The sequence below is a fragment of the Dendropsophus ebraccatus genome, chromosome 7 (genome assembly GCF_027789765.1).
Source record: "Dendropsophus ebraccatus isolate aDenEbr1 chromosome 7, aDenEbr1.pat, whole genome shotgun sequence".
NCBI classification, from domain to species: Eukaryota; Metazoa; Chordata; class Amphibia; order Anura; family Hylidae; genus Dendropsophus; species Dendropsophus ebraccatus.
In genome coordinates this window covers 64845478-64867758 of record NC_091460.1, presented here as the reverse complement: position 1 = coordinate 64867758, position 22281 = coordinate 64845478, and the positions used below count along the sequence as shown (strand labels likewise).

Sequence of the window (22281 nt, the reverse complement as noted above, 5' to 3'; positions counted from 1 at the left end):
GATTTCGTTATTGTTTTGGCTCTTTCCTGATTCAGTTTTTCTCTTTAAGAACATAAAATATTCCCTTAAAGTTATTACTGTGTGGGATTCAGTAACTTACCTTGTTTTATGAACTTTAAAATTGACTTGTTTTAAAAAACGATAAAATAGAAGCTTAAATCAATTTGGGTATATTCTCTTGCATTTGAATAAATAGCTTTCTTGCTTTTATACAGTACATCAATTCCAATTTCCTACCTTTCAAGTGCGTTGCTCTGAGAGTTTATCGCACCTTTCTAATGAAATGCAATTTCATGCAGGGATTGAAGATCTTGTTAATTTTGTTGACATTTGTATAGATTACATTTGTAGTAAATAAACAAACAAGAATATGCTTTACCATACGATCAGTAACTCATAGCAAAAGGCAAACTGGAGGAAAAATTCCAATGCTTTTTAAAAAGAACCAAGTACAAGAAGCCTATGATTTCTATGCTTCCTTAATAAGCAATATGTAGCAATAGGGACTATAAAGTCCATTTAATAAGGGGTGATATATATTTTATGGTTATTCTATACTATACCATCATAACCTATAACTATCAAAAAAATAAAAATAAAATAATGTATATATATATTATATAAAATGCACTTGTCGGGGCAGGGGAGGTAGGGGCAAGACACAACAGTGAGCCCTGATGCTGAGCCCACCCACTGTCCCTACCTACTTGCCTCAAACGGCCCAAGATAGCCGCGGACAACCACGAAGGCGGTCCCTGCACTAGTATAGGTGTTACACAAAACAAGACAAACGAACAAACACAAAGGGAAGTCGACAAGCCAAATTCCAAACCAAACGGGCAATGCGGTACAAAGTCGGGTAACAATCAGATAGTCAGAGGTCAGGCGGAAGGTCAGATAACAGGTCACACAAGCAGAGGGATTAGGAACGGGGATCACAGGAGTAAACAGGGGGAGCTGGGATCAGGGTATGAACCTTAATAGCCAGCGCTGAGAGACTGGCTCAGCTTTCTTTTATGAGGATCAAGAGGCCAGTCCGGATCCTCTAGGTTGCAGACATGCAGAGAAAAACATCACTCAAACAGACTACTCAGGTGTGGTAATCAAGGCTAGCAGAGCTCAGTGTAACTCTTGCATTGCCGGAAGCTGAAAAGCAAAAAAAAAAAAACAGGCCCAGTTCACACCGGGCTACTGCACATTTCTGACAGCACTAGATGGAAATTCAATAACTTTAAAGGGGTTGTCTGAAGCCTACTGGTCCCCAGTGTTCACTTTTTTGAATTTTTTTTTAATATCACCATTTTTCTGATCGCCAATTGGTCCATTTTTCAAATTGCCATCAGACTCCCGTCGTCTGTGCCTGTTTCTTTATATGCAAAAAAGGGCCTCTCTATACACTGGAGGTGGGTAGGGGCCTGGTGCCCCTAATTTATTGATATCTCCTTCCCTCTATGACATGCCTCTTTCAGAATCAAGTTTGGCTGCAAAGGGTAGGGTAGGATATCGGTGTACTGGGGGCACCAGGTCCACCTCATCCAGTGCATAGGGTGGTCCTATTTGCATAAGAAGAAACCAGTGTTGATGGCTGGAATCGGGCATCGATTTCAAATATGGACCACACCAACTGGATCTCTGTGGCAGTGCCGACCAGGTGATATATAAATATATCATTAACCTGATTGGACATTGCATATGGGTGATGACTGGGATATGCAACCGCCCCCTCCACATCTGGGAAGAGTTACTTCTGAGACATGAAATCACCAGAAGTGAGCACCAGGGGGCAGTAGGCTTCAGTTGTCTTCTGTTCCCCAGACAACCCTTTTAAACCAGACTACATAAGATCCATAAGACACATACTTTGCTGCAAAATGCATTTAGGGGAGAGTGCCTTTATAATATGGCAGCTAATGGAACATTTCCCATTTTTGTTTGCATGAAGCCTTACATTCAATGTTGTAAAAAAAATTTGGAAAAATGCTGTTCGGTACTAAATGATGATGGACAGACTGTGTCATCATTTTAGATGGTGCTCATGGTAGAAAGCATTTTTTCGTCTCTTGCTTTGTCAAGACAGTGACATTTTTAGTTTGTTCTTAGTCTTATTGGATTGCAGACTCATATTTAAGAAATTAAGCAAAAAGGAAATCTCAGGCAATAGTCCAAGATGAAGGCGCAAAATACATCTGAACCTAGAGTAGAATGGTTGTAAACCCATTTTAAGCAAATGTAAAAAATTAAACAAAAGGAGAATCTTCACATGAAAAAAAAACCAAAAACAAAAACCACATAAAGTGATGTTACAATAGACTGTAGTAGAATCGTTTGTTGGACTGCATCTCCTTTAAAAATGCAGAGGATGAGCTGGAATAGATGTAGCGTTATCCAGAAGGCAATGACTGATGGTACCAATTTTTCGGTAATGCTAGCAGAAATGTGCACCCTAATAAGTGCTCAGAGCCTTCTCCCTTTCATCTGATAGTGAGTATGCATTGCTGGATCTCCAGAACTGACAGTGTTATAAACAATATGTCAGAGAACTTGACAGTGGACACTTCACTGTGCAAAGATAATGGAGATGTTACCTTGGAGCTTTTCAGTTGTAGATGTTTTTTTGGCTCCAAAAGATGTTTGCATCTCAGTAAATCCATCAGAGCTGAGTGAAATGAGTTGAAGCACACGACCCTGAACTAATGTCTACTGTGCAGACTGCATGTGTACAATGGACCTGCAGCCTTGAAACTACAAAAGAAAACTATGCATTATATAGGTTTCTTGCAGAACAGTATGTGCGGTTATGTGGCATATACTGCCATACACTATGAGCCTGTAAGACCAAGAGATTACTTACTGATCCTGTATTTTTTATGTAATTATACAGAAAATTACTTCCTCCTTTTCTCTCTTAGGAATATTTCTACACACTATAATTTTAGCAGCATAGTGTTTTTGTTATAGTTATTATATGCTAAATGTATTCAAGGTAAATGTTATGTTATAAATAAGTGACAATTCTGCTGTTAAGTCCGGCTGCTTTGGACTATGGAACAGCAGTCGATGGTTACCTAGAAGTTTTCTCCACCAGTTTTTAAAGATTTGAAATACAATGTTTGTGTGGAAATACATAAGATTTGAAATACAATGATTGTGTGGGTTTGCAGGTAAAACTGCAGTACTGTTTTCTATTCAAATAAAGCTCCAGTTGAACTCTGCCACAGTAAGTGGGTGAGGTCTCATCCACATGTGTCTGTCCAACCTTATCCTTAAAGAGTAGAGATGAGCGAACCGGGTTCGGGTTCGAGTCCATCCGAACCTGAACGATTGGCATTTGATTGGCGGTGGCTGCTGAAGTTGGATCAAGCTCTTAGGTTGTCTGGAAAACATGGATACGGCCAATCACTATATCCATGTTTTCCACATAGCCTTAGGGCTTTAGTCAAGGTCAGCAGCCACCGCTAATCAAATGCCGATTGTTTGGGTTCAGATGGACTCGAACCCGAACCCGGTTCGCTCATCTCTATTAAAGAGGTTACTTAGGAAAATCCTAAATTCTCCCCATTGCTTCTCTGTAACATAAAACAAGAAAGTAGCCCTACTTACCACCCCTCGCTCATGCCGCCACTGCCACTGTGTGATTTTCCAGTCCTGGCTGTGTTTCCGTTCTTCTGGCTTCCACTGATGTCACACTACCCACTCAACCCAATCCGTGGAAGCAGGCAGAACGGGAGCAGAGCCTGGACCATTTGATCACACAGTGGGAGTAATGGCGGGAGCAAGGGGTGGTAAGTATGGCTCCTTTGTTTTTTATGTCATGGGGAGGGAATGAGGACTCTCTATGATTTTCCCAGGCAACCTCTTTAAGTAAAATGTTGTGAGGCATCTAATTTAGAGTGCCCTTAGGCTATGTTTCCACATATGCATTCTGAACACAGGGGAAAGCATGCCCCCATTCCTACACAATAGCCTAATGATGTAGTTGGGATTTTCGGCAACACCATGCAGAATTTAGAGGAGAAATGGAGGCATGGTTTCTACCACCTTCACACATTCTAAACACATATTTGGAAACACAGCCTAACAATGTACTGTATGCAATATAATGGTAGGCAATGGTGGTGCTTATCCCCATGCTTGTTTAATATTAACCTCCTGCATGTCATCTGATAGAGTCCATTAAAGGGGTTGTATAGCGAAAATCTTTTTCTTTCAAATCAACTGGTGTCAGAAAGTTATATAGATTTGTAATTTATTTCTATTAAAAAATCTCAAGTCTTCACATACTTATCAGCTACTATGTGTCATGCAGGGAATGACACAGTGCTCTCTGCTGACATCTCTGGCTGAGACAGGAACTGTCCAGAGCACAGGGGTTTTCTATGGGAATCTCCAAAGGAAACCTCTCCTTCTCTGGACAGTTCCTGTCTTGGCCAGAGATGTCAGCAGAGAGCACTGCCGGACTGAAAACAAAACAACATTTCTTGCCGGACGTACAGCAGCTTATAAGTATGGGAAGACTTGAGATTTTTTAATAGAAGTATATTACAAATCTATCTAACTTTCTGACACCAGTTGAAAGAAAAAGATTTTCACTGGACAAACCCTTCAAATCCACTTACCTCTTGCCACTACAATTCTTTTCAGTTTAATTGAATTTATTTGACTATAGACATTTCACATTTGATTTAAATCAGTGGGTTCTGTGGTGACATACAGTTTCTAAAAGTTTTAGCCCAATACTGTGATATACCATCAGACTATACATTTACTTTTAACTAGACCCATTTTAAATATTTAAAAACAAAACAAAAATCCAAGCTCATATAAGTAACTAATGAAAAAGAAAAAAAAATACTCACAAGAGCTGCCATAGCCCAGCCAGTCTTGTTGTAGATAAATTCCAGATTATTTCTTCGCAGGTAAAGCAAACCACCAACGAGAGACACCAACAAAGCCAGAGCTATTGTTCCAGAGTAGTTAGGTGGCCTAAAAACACGAATCTATAACAGGGAAAAGCACAAATATTTAGCATCTCACTTACCTATATGTTTGCAATAAAGAAACTAGCATTAATATTACATATTTTTAATAGCTATAATGTATATTTCAGATTTACTTGGCTTATTAAGGAAACAGAAAATATAATAAAAATTGAAGCTAACAAATTCTAATCTTTTATTCAACTTCTGACATTGTGACTTGTGATTATGTGGGGTCTGGCTGAGTGCTCTCTTTTGTAGTTTCTGCACAGGATTCCTTAGGAAATCTAGTGCACAGTGTACAGATGCCATGTGGCTGGCCATCATGCCGGGCTCTTGGCACTGCGGGAGCGTGTGCAGCTGGCCTCCTAGGCGACGTCCCTGAAGACCGGCTTGGACAGTTGTTAAGGACGCACCAATGGCATCCTTTGTTTTTGCCATGGCCTCAACGCCCCCTGGCCGGACGGCTCAGGTGGACCGCATCAATGTCATGCTGACTGGGGGCCGACACCGCCAATCAGCTCTGGGGGGAGGTTCCAGGGCTGGAACCTCTGCCCCAATCACTTCCTGGGGCTGGGACTCCAGCCTCCATAAAACTTCTCCCTTCATCATCCTTCCTGCCTGCAATAGAGCCTCTTTGAATAAGACTAAGCTAGCGTTGTATCCTGATTGTTATTCCTGGGTTTCCTGATTTTGGCTTGACTTTCCAACTATTCCCTATGACTTCTGATTTTGTACTGCGACAACCAATAGATTCTGACTCGGCTAGCTGACCCTGTGTATATTGTGTTTGCTTTGTCTTGTCTCAGTGTTCCACTTATATTAGAACAGTGAACAGTCTTCAGGTTGGGGCCGGCCTGCTAGAGAGCTGTTCACTTCAAAAGGAAGGAACAGAGGGGCGGGTGCCAGTGTTAGGGCTTCACTTGTCCCGTGTTCCTGGGTCCTAGCCTGACACCATGATAGTCTATGAAGCTCAAATTTCTAATATGTATCAACTCTGTCCTTAAAGGGGAGCACCACTTAAGAAACATTTACCCTGTTGAATTCTTACCCACAATCTAAGCCTGTTTGTAATAGGTTTCTATTACATGAATTGGACCATTTGTCTGCAGCACATCCTGATCAACACCCTGAAGTTGAAGAAAATTCTCACTTCCTGGTCTCCAATTCTCTGTCCTCCCCCTCCCTTCTGAGACCAAAGTCACACAATCTGTTTCTTCTGTTGCCAGGCAAGCTGTAACATCTCTTCTGTAACCCTGCCCACCACTGACATCACACCAATCAGTGAGCACCTGGCCAAGGAGAGGGGGGGAAACAAAACAGTGACAGCCTCCTAAGCAGTATAAGGGAAAGAGAACATATTTGTTTCATCTTTCTTTCTCTTTCAAATCTATCAATGTAGATGGATAGATAGATAGATAGATAAACAAAGAAAAAAGCAGCACTTCGGGTATATAGTATAGGGGTGCCAGCGGTAAACACCCGGGTCCAGGGTGTAGGCAATATAAATTCAAAAATATCGCAGCACACCTCAATAGCAATCGAAAAAAGTGGTTTTATTCACCCATGTAAGGAAATGCAACGTTTCAGCTCAAGCGATATGAGCCTTTCTCAAGCAGTGAACACACACCCCTCGGTGGGGGGATTTTATACACAACAAGCCAGTAAACAATTAGTGATAATAAAGTGCAAAAATAGTGCAAAATTATACATATCGTGTATATAAGCGCATCCTGCGTTAATATATCATTGTCATCTATTATATGTCAAATTACAAACTCAGTGTATAACAAATGTGAGTTTAAAAATGGAAGAAAGAAACATTTGAGTCAATTAAGTAATCAACAACCAACTGTGAGTAGACAGCGGCGGCCAACACAGCGATCCAAACCCTCTGCTGTGAGCAAGCTTGTTTACAGAAAAATAGAAAAAAACTCAACAGATAAACTGACCGTCTGGAGAACGCTCCATGTGTATATCCCTTGTAAGGTGAAGCGCACAGCCATCTACAAACGCAACTGAGTGCGTGTCAGTGTGTTGTGCGCATGCGCTAGTCCTGCGCTGGGAGCCAATAGAGAGAGAGGGGGGAGTGTATACAACATCACATGACTATGACGTGTTGAGAACGTAATCTAGTGTATAAGGCATAATAATGTATATACTGTGAATACAATAAAGAAAATCAGGAGCGTAAAGTAGGTAATGCAGGGCACCAACATGATTGAGTTTACAAGCACACCAATTACCACTGGACTCGCAGTCGCCGGACAACAACTATCCAGACAACTGCCGGTGTCCGGTATCACCTCTCAGCGCAGGGGAAATCTGCTCCGAGTAGTGCTCCAGACAACCCAGTGGGGGCTCACACCATACATACTTCCCTGCTACCTTATGACCGCATCCTTTACGTGTGTTAAGAAAAAAGATTGTAGATACAAACACGTACATGTCAATAGTATACACTCCCCCTGTTAATAACTTGTAGACGGTCAGTTAATCCAAAACGATAATAAAATACAAAAAGTAAAAAGAATTCTTGAGGGATTCACGCTGTCAGCTGTCGGATGTCAACTCACACTAGAAGTGCTTGATACTCCAATCTAGGTAAAAAAAGAGAGACAGAAAAATGTTAGAATATTATTCAAAAATAACTTAAATTACAGTAATATCAAAACAATGTGTGTGTTCATAACACCACACTTCAAGGTAAGTACCTCGGACGCACCATGATAACTAGCCTTTATACTTCAATCAGTCATGAGAAGGGGATAGAAGCAATCACTACAGTCTTACGGAGATCCACCTTTACCACTGAGTGTCAAGTCTTCATTGTGCAGTTGATACATCTCATCCTGACTAATAATTTTTTTGTCTTTGATAAAAAGTTTTTTTTGCAACAGAAGGGCACAGCTATGGGGTCCAACATGGCACCGGCATATGCCAATCTGTACGTGGAGCACCTTGAGGAGGCGTCGGTCTATGTGTCCCACCATGCCCGTTCTTTACGTGGCTGGTGGAGATACATAGACGACGTGTTCCTCATTTGGGATGGCTCTGAGGAAGATCTGATACAGTTTTGGCAGTTCCTAAACCAGTTGGACCCTGACATTCAATTTACTTTGACACATTCCAGGAATGAGGTCACATTCCTGGATACAGTAGTATACATTAAAAACAACAAACTATACACAAGATTACATGTGAAGCCTACAGATAGGAACACCCTGTTGAGGTTTGATTCTAATCACCCCCCTCCAATGAAACGTAGTCTCCCCAAGAGCCAATTTTTAAGGGCAAAACGGATAGTGGCTGAATCACAACATCTGGACACGGCACTAGATAACATGAGTAAGAATTTTCTAAAAAGAGGCTACCCACAGAGAATAGTGGAGGAACAGAAGGACATGGTCCAGACACTAGATAGGGACACACTGTTGACCTCGACTACTATTAAACAGAAATGTAGTAGAGTTCCTTTTGTCACAACGTACAACTCACTGTGCCCATTGATTGCCAATATCCTTAACAGGCATTGGAGTGTTTTGAGTAGGAGCTTTCCTGATATTGAAGAATTCAGAAATCGCCCCTTGATGTCCTATCGGAGGACTAATAATTTACGCGACCAATTGGTCAAAACAGATGTACATGATCTTAGGGAGACACGACATACTTTCTTGGGTCCTAAAAAAACAGGTTGTTTCCCCTGCCTAGGGTGTGTGACTTGTGGATATATGCAGAAGGGGCAAGTATTTACACATCCGCATACAGGCAAGGTTTATCCAATAAAGCGCTTCCTGACATGTAGTTCTGACCATGTTGTTTACATATTGTGGTGCCCTTGCAAACTCCTTTACGTAGGAGAAACCACTTATGACATTCGTACACGTCTCAACCAACATCGGTACACGATTAGAAAAAAACGTCTTGACTTACCGGTATCCAAACATTTTACTGAGGTGGGGCATGTGGAAAAGGATCTTCGTTTTATGCTGATAGATCAGGTGCCCCCTTTGACCATGGGAGGTGATAGATTGTCCATCCTAAAAAAACGGGAGTTGGAGTGGATTTTCAAGTTACACACATTGAGACCCTCGGGTCTAAATGTAGATTTCAAGTTACTCCCAAGATACAGCAATTAATTAATTAATTTTCATCATGTTTAACTAACCAGTTCTGATTATGTGTATGCAGTATTTGCAAGAAACCCTAGTGACCTATCATGGTGCGTCCGAGGTACTTACCTTGAAGTGTGGTGTTATGAACACACACATTGTTTTGATATTACTGTAATTTAAGTTATTTTTGAATAATATTCTAACATTTTTCTGTCTCTCTTTTTTTACCTAGATTGGAGTATCAAGCACTTCTAGTGTGAGTTGACATCCGACAGCTGACAGCGTGAATCCCTCAAGAATTCTTTTTACTTTTTGTATTTTATTATCGTTTTGGATTAACTGACCGTCTACAAGTTATTAACAGGGGGAGTGTATACTATTGACATGTACGTGTTTGTATCTACAATCTTTTTTCTTAACACACGTAAAGGATGCGGTCATAAGGTAGCAGGGAAGTATGTATGGTGTGAGCCCCCACTGGGTTGTCTGGAGCACTACTCGGAGCAGATTTCCCCTGCGCTGAGAGGTGATACCGGACACCGGCAGTTGTCTGGATAGTTGTTGTCCGGCGACTGCGAGTCCAGTGGTAATTGGTGTGCTTGTAAACTCAATCATGTTGGTGCCCTGCATTACCTACTTTACGCTCCTGATTTTCTTTATTGTATTCACAGTATATACATTATTATGCCTTATACACTAGATTACGTTCTCAACACGTCATAGTCATGTGATGTTGTATACACTCCCCCCTCTCTCTCTATTGGCTCCCAGCGCAGGACTAGCGCATGCGCACAACACACTGACACGCACTCAGTTGCGTTTGTAGATGGCTGTGCGCTTCACCTTACAAGGGATATACACATGGAGCGTTCTCCAGACGGTCAGTTTATCTGTTGAGTTTTTTTCTATTTTTCTGTAAACAAGCTTGCTCACAGCAGAGGGTTTGGATCGCTGTGTTGGCCGCCGCTGTCTACTCACAGTTGGTTGTTGATTACTTAATTGACTCAAATGTTTCTTTCTTCCATTTTTAAACTCACATTTGTTATACACTGAGTTTGTAATTTGACATATAATAGATGACAATGATATATTAAAGCAGGATGCGCTTATATACACGATATGTATAATTTTGCACTATTTTTGCACTTTATTATCACTAATTGTTTACTGGCTTGTTGTGTATAAAATCCCCCCACCGAGGGGTGTGTGTTCACTGCTTGAGAAAGGCTCATATCGCTTGAGCTGAAACGTTGCATTTCCTTACATGGGTGAATAAAACCACTTTTTTCGATTGCTATTGAGGTGTGCTGCGATATTTTTGAATTTAGATAGATAGATAGATATTTTGTTTACAGTGTTAATCAGAAGCAGATTGAGCCAGTGATGTGCAGATATTACAAGAGGAGGTGGATACTTGTCAGTTGGCTCTGAGGTGCAACGCATGCTGGGGAATATAGTTTTCCAGCAGGCGCCATCTTGGATATAGACTGGCTTTTAGAAAAACATGGAACTCGGAAATGGTGGCAGCTATAAAAGGAGATGGCTCAAAATACTCTTGGGGACTTGGTGAGTAAGAACAGCCAGGTTTGAGAGCATATAATTTTTTAGCTCTTGGTTGGAATGCCCCTTTAACCCCTTCAAAACAGAGCCCTTTGATGCACAAAAGTCCGGGTCAGATTAATGCAATGTTCCTCCCCACCTTTTAAGAGCCATATCGCTTTTATTTTTCCACCTACATGGCTGGTTAGGGTGTCATTTTTTGCGCGATGATCTCTAGTTTTTATTAATATCATATTGGTGTAACGGAAAAATTTTGATTGCTTTTTATTAATTTTTTTTGTGATATATAGTTTAACAAAATCAGCATCCTGGTGCGTTTATTTTTTTCTGTTTACGCCGCTCACCGTGCGGGAACAATAATGTTATATTTTAATTGATCAGACAATTCCACACGCTACTATATGTAATATGTTTATTTATTTATTTTTATAATGGCCAAGTTGGTCTTTTAATCCTTTGAGGTCCAAGCCCAAAATGACCCAGTGGACAGCGCAAATTTTGATCTTTGCAATTTCATTTTTCCTCCGCCCCTTCTAAGAGCTCTAGCACTTTCAGTTTTCTATCTACAAGGCCATGTGAGGGCTTGTTTTTTACAGGAATAGTTGTACTTTGTAATGGTGTCTTTCATTCTACCATACTGTGTATGATGGAACCCCAAAATTATTATTTATGAAGATATGAATAGGTGAAATCGTAAAAAAGGATGCAATATGGTAACGTTTGGGGGGTTCCTGTGTCTATGTTATGCACTATATGGTAAAAGTGGCATGATACTATTACTCTATAGGTCAGTCCGAACACAACCATATGCCGGTTTACACAGATTTTCTAATGTTATATATATATATATGTTTTTAATGAAATCGTGTTTTTATTTGGCAATTAATTATTAATAAAAGGGGCCTATTGTGACGCTTATAACAGTTTTATTTTTTTTTTCACCTATGGGGCTGTATGGGTTGTCATTTTTTCCACCATGATCTCTAGTTTTTATTAATACCATATTTGTGAAGATCGGACGTTTTGATCACTTTTTATTAATTTTTTTATATATATATATGTATAATGAAACATAAAATCGGTAACATAAAATTGTGTACGCCGTTCACCGTTCGCAATGACGCTTGTTATATTTTAATAGATCGGACAATTACGCACGCTACGGTATATTATATGTTTATTTATTTTTATAAGTTTTATTTATATAATAGGAAAGGGGGGTGATTTAAACTTTTATTGGGGGAGGGGTTTTGGGGTAGTGTATTAGTGATTTTAACTTTTTTTTATACATTTTAAGTCCCTTTGGGGGACTTGTACATACAATACTTTCATTTTCTACACTGATCATTGCTATGCCATAGGCATAGCATTGATCAGTGTTATCGGCGCTCTGCTCATTGAGCCTGAACAGATCGCCAATCGGACCGCGCGAAGGCAGGTGAGAGACCTCCGGCGGTCCGTTTTAACCATCGGGACCCCCACAGTCACACTACGGGGGTCCCGATCGGTAAGTGACAGGGGACTCCCCCTGTCACTTACACTTAAACGCCGCGGCCCCGCCGCGATCGCAGCGTTTAAGGAGTTAATGTCACGCTGCAGCGCGATTGCTGCAGCGTGTCATTAACGGTGAGGTGCCGGCTGCTGATTGCAGCCGGCCCCCACCTGCTATGAAGCGCGCTCCACTCCGGAGTGCGATTCACAGCTCAGGACGTACCGGTACGTCCAGGGTCGTCTGGGCAAAGACTTCAGGGGCATACCGGTACATCCTAGGTCGTCTAGGGGTTAAACTTTTATTGGGAGGGGGTTTATAAGGGGTTTTTTAATACTTGTATGAAACTTTTTTTTTATTACACTGTAAAAATGCAATCGTTAGATTGCATATACTGATCTATGCCATAGCATAGCATAGATCAGTGTTATCGGCGATCTAAGTATAGAGCCTGCCTTAGAGCAGACTCTATACATGGATTGACGAACCGACAGAACGGAGGTAAGGAGCTTACCCCGCCTATCAGCACATGCACCTCTGCAGGGGTCCCGATCATTCAGTGACAGATGCTTGATCTGTCACTGAGCACCTTAAATGCCGTGATCGCTGTAGATCACGGCGGTTAAGGGGTTAATGAGAGTCGGCTGCGGGATCGCAGCTGACTCTTATTGCCTCCAGGCCTGGACATTGATGTGAGCAGGATCGCTCTCTTTGCAGCTTTATAAACATATTCCACATATAGAACAGCCAGTATGGTCATATGTGCAGTTCATCAAAACACCTCTATGGTGCCAGGGATCTGCAGAAAGTAAATTTCTAAGAATAAGAATAAGTCTTTCTCTCTGTGCTTAATCTGACACTTAATGTGCTGTTATATGTCCATAAATCTACCAGGAATAAAAATTTTATTGTAAGCTTATATGTATATAAGAATTTTACTGGTTGCAAATATACCCTATTGTGGCTAAACCCCCAACCTATACTCAATATTAGATCGATGAGCCACTATCGCTGTACACTGTACATTGCAGAACTGTGCTAAATCTTTACTAATAAAGTCTGTGCGCATGTTTAAATGAATTGGCTATATAACAAAATCAAATACCAGCTCTATAAAGCTTCCTCTTTACAGTGTACAGGTATGATGTATGATACCATATATCTGACTTGTACAGTAATACTGATTAACTATTAGAAAGATTGTGATAGTTTCTATATTAACAATTATTCTAAACTATAATTTGTTATACTTCCTATTGTTAAGGCCTCTGGAAGCTTCATCTTCAATCATTTTTAATTTTGTGGAAGCAGAACAAGGTGTTTGGGTGAAGCCAATAACTTTGTACATTATAAAGATGAACCTGGCAGTACATCAAGTGCTAAAGAACTCAACTGTAAGATGTTTTGTTAGATATCAATCTTTACATCAATTATTCAATTACTTGATTTGAAGTTTTTACTTTCTTTGACTCATGCCAACTAGTACACTACCAACGCTTTGGATCTTTTTGTTACGTTGAGGCAATAAAACTTAAAACACTCACTATACCCTGTACTAGGATTGTGCCTGAAGGCAATTTTATTAACTTGATGACTGCCATAATTTTGGTTCTTTACAAACCCTGCAAAGGATTTTGGCCCACTGGCTACCTATCATATGCAAACAAAACACAACAATCACTAAACTCAGGGATAACAGCGAAAACAATCCAATGGAGTACTCATTTACGAGTCTCCACTGATTGTCCCCTACAAAATTTGAATATGCAAAGAAGGGGTCCGTGGAGCCTCAGTTACGAGTATCAAAACACAGGAATAGCCAGATATCCCTCTGTCCAGAGAAGGAAGCCCATTGCCAAGGGGTGTCTCCTAGTGGGGAGAGCACCAAACCACCCTGATACGTAGTCCCTAAGGTCCTCACTCTGTTGCGAGTTTTAGGACCTAAATAGGGAAACAACAGGGTGGCCCCTGTAAGTCAAAGTCTAACTCTGTGGCGAGTATAACGACATAAGACAAGGGTTACCAAGGCTAGGCATCCATCCACAGTCTGTTTTATGTCGTTAAACTCGCCACAGAGTTAGATTTTGACTTACAGGGGCCACCCTAGTGTTTCCCTATTTAGGTCCCAAAGCTCGCAACAGAGACACTATAGAAAGAGGGCAAGCCAACAGAGTGAGTCTTGAGATGCATGTAAATGTACCTTTAAAAAGTACAATCTATCTAGACCAGGCCAAGCACAACACTTATAAATTATTCCCTAGTGGCAGTAACCCTTCAGAAGTAAAATGCACCCTTCCATACTGTAATAATTGATAAATGGCATTGACTCAAGCTCCACATTTCCAGATCTTAATCCCATCAGTCTGATTTATGAAAGCTCCACTTCCCACCCTACAGGTTGCATGCTTGGGTTTGGATGAACCAGAGTGTGCTTGAGATTCATTCATCTCTATATAGGACACCTCCAGAGGTTTGGTGGAGTATTTGCCTCAACACTTTAGAGCTGTTTGGCAGCATAAGGGACACCAAATAGGTGGTTTGATGTTATTGTTGAGATTAAATTTGGGCAAGTTACAGGTTGCATATTGCTGCTATTCCTTAGTTAGGTTTCTAACCACCCACCCTTTCTCTTCAACAGGTTCATTCCTGCACATACTTGACTATAGGTATCTGTATTATAGATCAGGTCCAGTTATGTCAGTAATAATCTCAGTGATCACCAGTTACTAAACAACTGATTTGCTAATCAATAATAAATAATTGGAACAGTGGGTTTGATTCTAAACTCATGCAGCATAGAAAAATGCTTACCACAATGGAAAGCTCTGGAAGCGCACTGCAGACATAATTGTTATATATGCAGAGAGACAAGCATATTTTTCTGCAAAGCAAGATGCTATAAGCGGAGAGCAGTGAGTCATCTGGAGATGCACGAGAATTATCCTACTAAATATATCATGACAGATCTAAGAGGTCTTTCAGTAATGGGAACAATGTGTATGATAACCAAAATAAACCATATATTATGTGATAAAAATAGGAGGAAAGATAAGGAGCAAAGTCATGTACATACATGAACATCTGTTCTGTCAGCAATCCATTTTGCTAGTTGTTCTGCAGCAAACCCGATTCGCTGGAGATCGAAGGTATCTGCTCTCTTGGGCTTGCCTTTGGCTGGAAAATGCATGAATGTGGGGGCTGAATTCATATTGAGCTGCAGGAGAGAGTAAAATAATAGTCAGTAGGTGTATTTACTACAGCAGTAATGTTTTAGCTATAGATAAATAAGTATCTATAATTACAGGAAATACAGTAAATTATATGGTGTAAATCAAGGAGGCCTCAGGGCCACTGTGCTGCACCTCATTTATAGGATCCTAATTTCCTTGGACTGCCAGCCACTCTCTAATAGTATGTGTCACATCCCAAAGTACCCAGAGAGGACATGACAGATCTCACCTGGTGAGACACACAGGGACATGGGGAAAAGAAGTGCATAAGTGATACTTGGACAACAACCAGTATTACAGTGCAGGTAGCATAAGAAATCAAGCATCCACAGGATTACGCATTACTTACAGTATTGGAGGACTGGCACTTGTAATGTGGGTTTTGTAGCAGACAGGTGGGTACTGAGTTTTGTTCATGGGGCAGGGCAGCCACCGGCAGACTATGTAGCATTATGATTTGATACTTTAATATACTGCTGTCTGTGGATGTTTGCACTGATATGTACTTTTGATTCAATGCTGCTTGATTTCTTATGCTGCCTTTAATACTGGTTATTGTCCAGGTATCACATAAGCACTTTTTTTGCCCCATGTCCTGCTACCTTGTATGTTTTTATGGGGAATGGTTTATTTGGGATTTGTCATATTATGAGTTAAGAAAAGTATGATTTTATTTTGGTTCGGTTGTGGTCATTATTATATATTGGGTGTTTGTAGGTTATGTACTGTATATACACTGTATGTATATATACAGGCTGGTCTTTCATATTGTTGTTTTCCCATATATACACATACATACATACAAGCACATATATATATACACACAAGAACACATACAGTCAGACATACACTGTATATACACCCAGGCACATATATACATATACACACTGGGGGAGATTTATCATACATGGTGTAAAGTGAGACTGGCTCAGTTGCCCCTAGCAACCAATCAGATCCCACTTTTTATTCTTCACAGACTCTTTAGAAAATGAAAGGTAGAATCTGATTGGTTGCTAGGGGCAACTGAGCCAGTTTCACTTTACACCACGTTTAATAAATCTCCCCCACTGTATATACTGCTTGTACAAACACATGCACACACTGTAAATATTATCACATATACACATATAGATAGGAAGATATACAGATAGAGAGGGAGACACACACACACAGACATAGACACTTACAATACGCCCTTCTATCCTCCCTTTCTACAGAGACTCTTGCCATGACAGCCTAAGGGCAGAGTTTCCTCCTGCAGCTTGCTTCTTCTGTGTAAGAACAAGAGCCACAAGCTCATTTAAACTAGTTCCTGCACAATGGCAGGATCTGGCAGGTGGCGCCCCCTGCCTGCTGGGATGGCACAGCGCCCTGCACTGTTCGCATACCTCTAAGGCTGGTCCTGCCAAACTGTCATAGATATTACAGTTCAGGGTCACGCATGCCTTTTCATCAATTGACTTGACCAAATCTTTTGCGTTGTGAATTATTTTATGGCCATTTTGCGCCACTTTATGTGCATGCATACAGCAGATATCAAGCACTTTGCTCATCTAATCAGAATACGTAAACCTGACTGACTGAGCACTCTGGATGTGAATTTCATGCTCTCATCGTGTGCCATATTACGTAGTGGGAATCACATTCAAAATTAAAGTCATAAATATTTTGGCAACATTGAGTCAAAATACTCTTAAAGGGAACCTGTCACCGAGGACACGGGCACAGAGCGCGCCCGACCCCCCGGTGCAGCCCCCGGATATTTACCCTTTCTGGCGATTCCCGCTCCTGGAGCCGGTCCGGGATGAAGATATCAGCGCCCGAAGCCGTGCACACGCTGTATGCACATTACCTGAGAAGAGTCCAATGTCTATAGAGAATGACTGGAACCGTCATTCTCTATGGGCATCGGACCCATCTCTGCAGCGCGCGCGCATGGCTTCGGGCACCTACAGGATCTGCAGCTGATTTTCTGCAGCAGATTTCATTTAAATAACTGAACACAGCATTAAATCTGCTGCAGATCTGCTGCAGATCCTGTAGGTGTGAACACACCCTAAGGCATATTCCTGAGAACAAAAATATTTTTAATTAACTCAATCTAGAAAGTTACGCAGATTTGTAAATTGCCTTCATTTAAAAATAAATTTAAAAAAGGTAAAATTCTAGTTTAGTTGGTGTTTTTCCTAGTGGAAGTTGTGTATTGTTCTTCAGTCGGACATGGTGCTCTGTGCTGCCACCTCTGCTCATGTCAGGAACTGAACAGAGAAGGACAAGGAAAAGTGGTCCTCTGGCCTTATCCTGACACAGACAGGGATAGGAGCAGGGAGCACTGTGATGGGCTAGAAAAAAATATGAGAAGCCCTGCAGGGCATACACTAGATGGTAAGTACTAAAAGGCCTGATTTTTTTATTTTTATTTTTTTTTTAATAGAAGTAATTTACAAACTTTGTGTTGCTAGTTTATTTGGGGGAAAAAATCTATCAATTGTTTTGCTCAATGTGTTCCTATGAACAGACCATCAGGCCTGGATACTTTACATCCTAGTGAGTGTGCCGTGGTCATCCAACAGTGACTCAAAACAATTTCTTCAAAAACTAATTGCAATATCAGTAAGACTCATTTACATTAACATGTACATTTACTATTCTTTTGCAAATAATACCCTATTCCTTCTGTCTCCTCTGATCAATAGCCAGCTTTTGCACCTCCTGTGGTCAATCTCCCATCAGCATGTTAATCCATGAGCTTTCCATATAAACAGGCACAGCGGTGTAAAAGTGGGGTTATGAAGCTATAAACTGGATTTGTGCTTTGGGTATACATCATTACTGCTATATAAAGGAAGCGTCCTCTCTTAAGTTCTGGGGCTGTAGGAAACCTCGGGATATTGTGTTCTTCAGCACAAGGAATGAGTTACCTTAATCACACTGGGCGCTGTTTAATGGCCTGAATCAGAATCATCTATTTAATGAATTCTTATGAATTAGCTGGAGAGCTGCTGTATTTGTAAGCAGCCGCAATGTACACAGACAAAGGTATATTTTTACTTTAATGAAAGAAACCTTGAAAAGCAGGAAATTTAGAGGCTATTCACAGGCTGAGCAAGAGGAGATAGGGAGATAGAGATCTATGTTGTTAGAAGAAAAGCTGGGTATGAATAAAGTCTGTTCAGCTTGACACTTGTATTATGAACGCACTGCTGTTATGATCCTTGCTAATAATAGTATATTAGACAATACCACGCGTCTCTTAACAAAACTGAATAGAGAAATTCATTACCAAAATGTTGTATGACAATAAAACCAACTGAGGAGAAGATATTTATTAAGAGAGGTAATATCTGTGCATAGTATACATATGCAAGATAGGGGTGGGGAAACAAAAATACCGATAATAGGTAATGTGGGGTATAATGTTTCTATAGGACAGCTTTGGGTTTGGTGAGAATTCTTTCGTATAATAGAGAGGCATTCTTACACCTACTCTTTCTGCTAGACTATACAATTCCTGTAAATGTAATTTTGTTAATATTAGTCACATCCTCTAGAACAGCCACCATATTTTTCGGTATGGTTTCCCTTTTTAAATGTGTTTTATGAGATATATGTATAATAAAGATGATTTTGCTATAGAAACTCAGCATTAGTGTTTCTTCATAGGGCTATGTAATTGATAGCTGACGTAGCGTCACAACTGGTGCACATACGTTATACATTTGTTAATGCATTATGACTAATAGATGCAAACAGACAAGTGTGTAAATGAATTACTATAGAGCTGTTAAACCGTCACTTTACTAGTAAAGTCTGCCAGAATCAAGAGAGTTAAGATGGAGGCAATGCGAGCAACTGGCTGCCATGTTAACTAATTGGCACCCCACTATTGCATTGTTAAGGTGCTAATAGAAGGTTTGAGAGGGTAGGCACCGGGCAGAAAACCACCTAAGTGCCATAATCACTTTGGATGGCATGGTAAAATGACTGTCATCAGCTGATGTGGGTCATTAGCAGTGGGTGTCTGTTGCACATAGCTGCAGACATCCGCTGTGTATGGAGCTCGCTTAGTTCCTGAGCTGGCTCCATACTCCCATTCCTCTGCCTAGCCCATTAAGTAAGATGGAGCAGCCATGAAGGAGCAAGATTTCTGAGCCATTGTAAGTGAAGAAGAGAACAATAGCGGGGGATTTGTTAGGCTATGTACTGTATGCCAGGTACTGTATGTGGCATACAAAAGCCTCTAATTTTTCCATGAGCCACACTTGGAGTAGATTACTATATACTTACTTGATAAACTACTGGCACTTATAATGAAAGACATATTGGTTTCTTACAAGCTTTGCCAGAGACAGCTATAAGTTTCCTACAGCTTAAAGGGGTTATCCGGATAACAAAACGAATATTCTAAACAATCCCCCTTCCCAATACCACTCAATCTCTAATATACATGTCTAACCTATCTTGGACCCTTTGGCTAAGTTCAAACAACATAAATTTTCAATAAATAACGGACGTTGCAACACCGGCCGCTATTTATAAAAAAATTAAATAACATTGTGTCCTTTGCAATTCCGGCCAAGATAAACACTCTGGCCGGGATTCCATGCGGCCACATAGAAAACTGACATGTCAGTTTTGTGCGGCCACAATGTAAAGTGCGGTTCCGGCTGCACTTTACATTGTTTGCTATGGTGATTTGGAATGCGGACACACCCGAATGTGTACACCGGCATTCCAAATCAAAAGAAGTGAAGTTCCTCCTGCCGTGAGCTTCAGAGACAGCGGCCTTTCTGTGTCACGGGCATATCACAGAACAGCCACTGTCATATACTGTGTGAACCTGGCCTTTTCCTGTTTTTTTTTCTCATATTTACCTGCTCTGGATGTGTAAAATCCTCTACTCTTGGTCCACTCTGACCACACTCAGCTCCCTCTTTGCCCCTCTCTTTGTAGTCACAGTACATGTGATTTCCTCTCTGGGGGCCAGGTTAGCTGTCCATTGACTTGGTAGCCAGACCCCCAGGAAACATTATCTGCATCATCCCCATGCACCTGTGCTGCTTCCATAGACTTACATGTGTCCCTGAGCCTAGGTTTTTGTACTATAAAAAGTTATAAATCTATCTCTATCTGTTTGCTGTCAGTGAATGTAGGCATTTGTACCTGTCTTTGTGTCACAGCTCTTTATATTGTAAGTGTTATGGATGTTCTTACAGTCTGGATTGAACTAGAATGCTTTGATTCACAGTCAAACATTTAAGATGATTTTTTTTATTTTGGGAGGAAATGGTCCTAACCTGGTTGCCAATTATATATAGAGCTGAAATCCTTCAGAAGAGAATATAATGAAATATTAGGAAATCTAAGCATTACCATATATCATAACACTGCATGTAGTTTATTGCCTATGGGCAGCTGAACATTTGTGGGCAGGGGAATTTATTCATACATCAAGCTGAATTTTTACACATCCTCTTGCCCCGGAGTTTTACCCTTGAGGTATCTTGCAGATATTTATTCCCCCACTATGTTGAAATAACAGGCCCTTGATCGAGATGATGACGACAATATAGGTGTCAGCTGAATGATAGCTATCTGATACCTTTTTTTCTCTTTACTACTGCACAATATGATAAATAATCTGCCTATTGTACAGTCTATACAAAGGATGGATGCTGTTCTTTAAAGTTCACTTCTCTGTGCTTACTGCTCTCTGCCTTTTATGAGGATCACCATAGAAAACTCATTGAAATGTGTTCTGTCGAAAAATAACTTATATTACACATTCTTCCTATTCCAATTTTCTCAGAATTCATTGTATGGATCACCAGGAAATCAATTGTGTAGAACAAAGAAGGTAATATATATATATATATATATATATATATATATATATATATATATATATATATGTTTATGTATTATGAGAAAGAGATAACAAAACTACAAAACCAGAGATTTGTAGAAAACATTCTGCCTAAACTAGCGCTATGTTACCAGATGGCTTCCTGAGAAAAGGATTGTATAACTGATGTATGTAATTCATCTATTATCCATCATCCATTTATATTTCTGTACAAATAAAGCAACAATAGAGTTTTTTATGCTACAGGAAATAAACATAAAACATCAGTAAATGTTTTTTGGCTTCCTGGTTTATTTCTATTTGGGTTACACTCAGTAATTTGAAAAGTAAAAAACACACTTTAGGGTATGTTCACACAAAGCAGATTCCCTCCATATCTGTTGCCAAAACATCTGTATGGTACTAAAGGTTTTAACAATACTCATGCACGAAAAAAAAAAAAAAACAGCCTACTAAGTAAATTTATGGTGCAGTTATGATGAGGATTTGTTGTAGATAAAACTACAATGCAAAGTTGATCTCGGAAGAGATGCTGTGGATCCGCAGCATATTCCTTCCTAAGGATAGCTTCACACACAACGTATTGCAGCGGAAATCTCGCTGCGAGTTTTGCAGCAAGATCCGTTACGATCCAAGGTCCTGTCAGTTCCTATGTGAATAGATACTTGCAGCGGAGTATGTAAATCACCTGTCCTCAATCCGACTTGCTGCACGGGTGCCTGGCTTTCTGCTCTCCCGCCCAGCCAATCAGTGTGTTGCCCAGCCGCAGCCGCTGATTGGCTGGGTGGGAGAGCAGAAAGCCGGGATCCCGTGCAGCAAGCCAGATTGAGGAGAGTTGATGTATAAACTAGCAGTGTGGTGGATAAGGGGGCGGCTGCAAGTATGTATTAACATTGGATCTGACAGGACCTTGGATCGCAAAGGATCTTACTGCAAAACTCACAGCGAGATTTCCACTGAGATCCATTGTGTGACAAGCTGCCCTTATATTGCAAATTTTTTATTCTTTTAACTCTGCAGTTAAAAATCCCCAACAAATGTGCGG

General features: G+C 40.5%; 1 protein-coding gene across 4 annotated transcripts in view; it reads right to left on the bottom strand.

The window, feature by feature from the left end:
• The window catches only part of TUSC3 (tumor suppressor candidate 3), a 206907-nt gene that overhangs the window by 53125 nt on the left and 131501 nt on the right, over positions 1–22281 (bottom strand). For 3 of the 4 annotated variants that reach the window (XM_069977660.1, XM_069977661.1, XM_069977663.1), the window contains 2 exons: positions 15214–15354; positions 4857–4997 (listed from right to left, as the gene is read on the bottom strand). In XM_069977660.1, coding sequence (XP_069833761.1) covers positions 4857–4997; positions 15214–15354 — 282 coding nt within the window. Of the gene's footprint in view, positions 1–4856; positions 4998–15213; positions 15355–16557; positions 16658–22281 lie in introns of those variants that run through there. The other variant, XM_069977662.1, reaches the window with a different exon arrangement.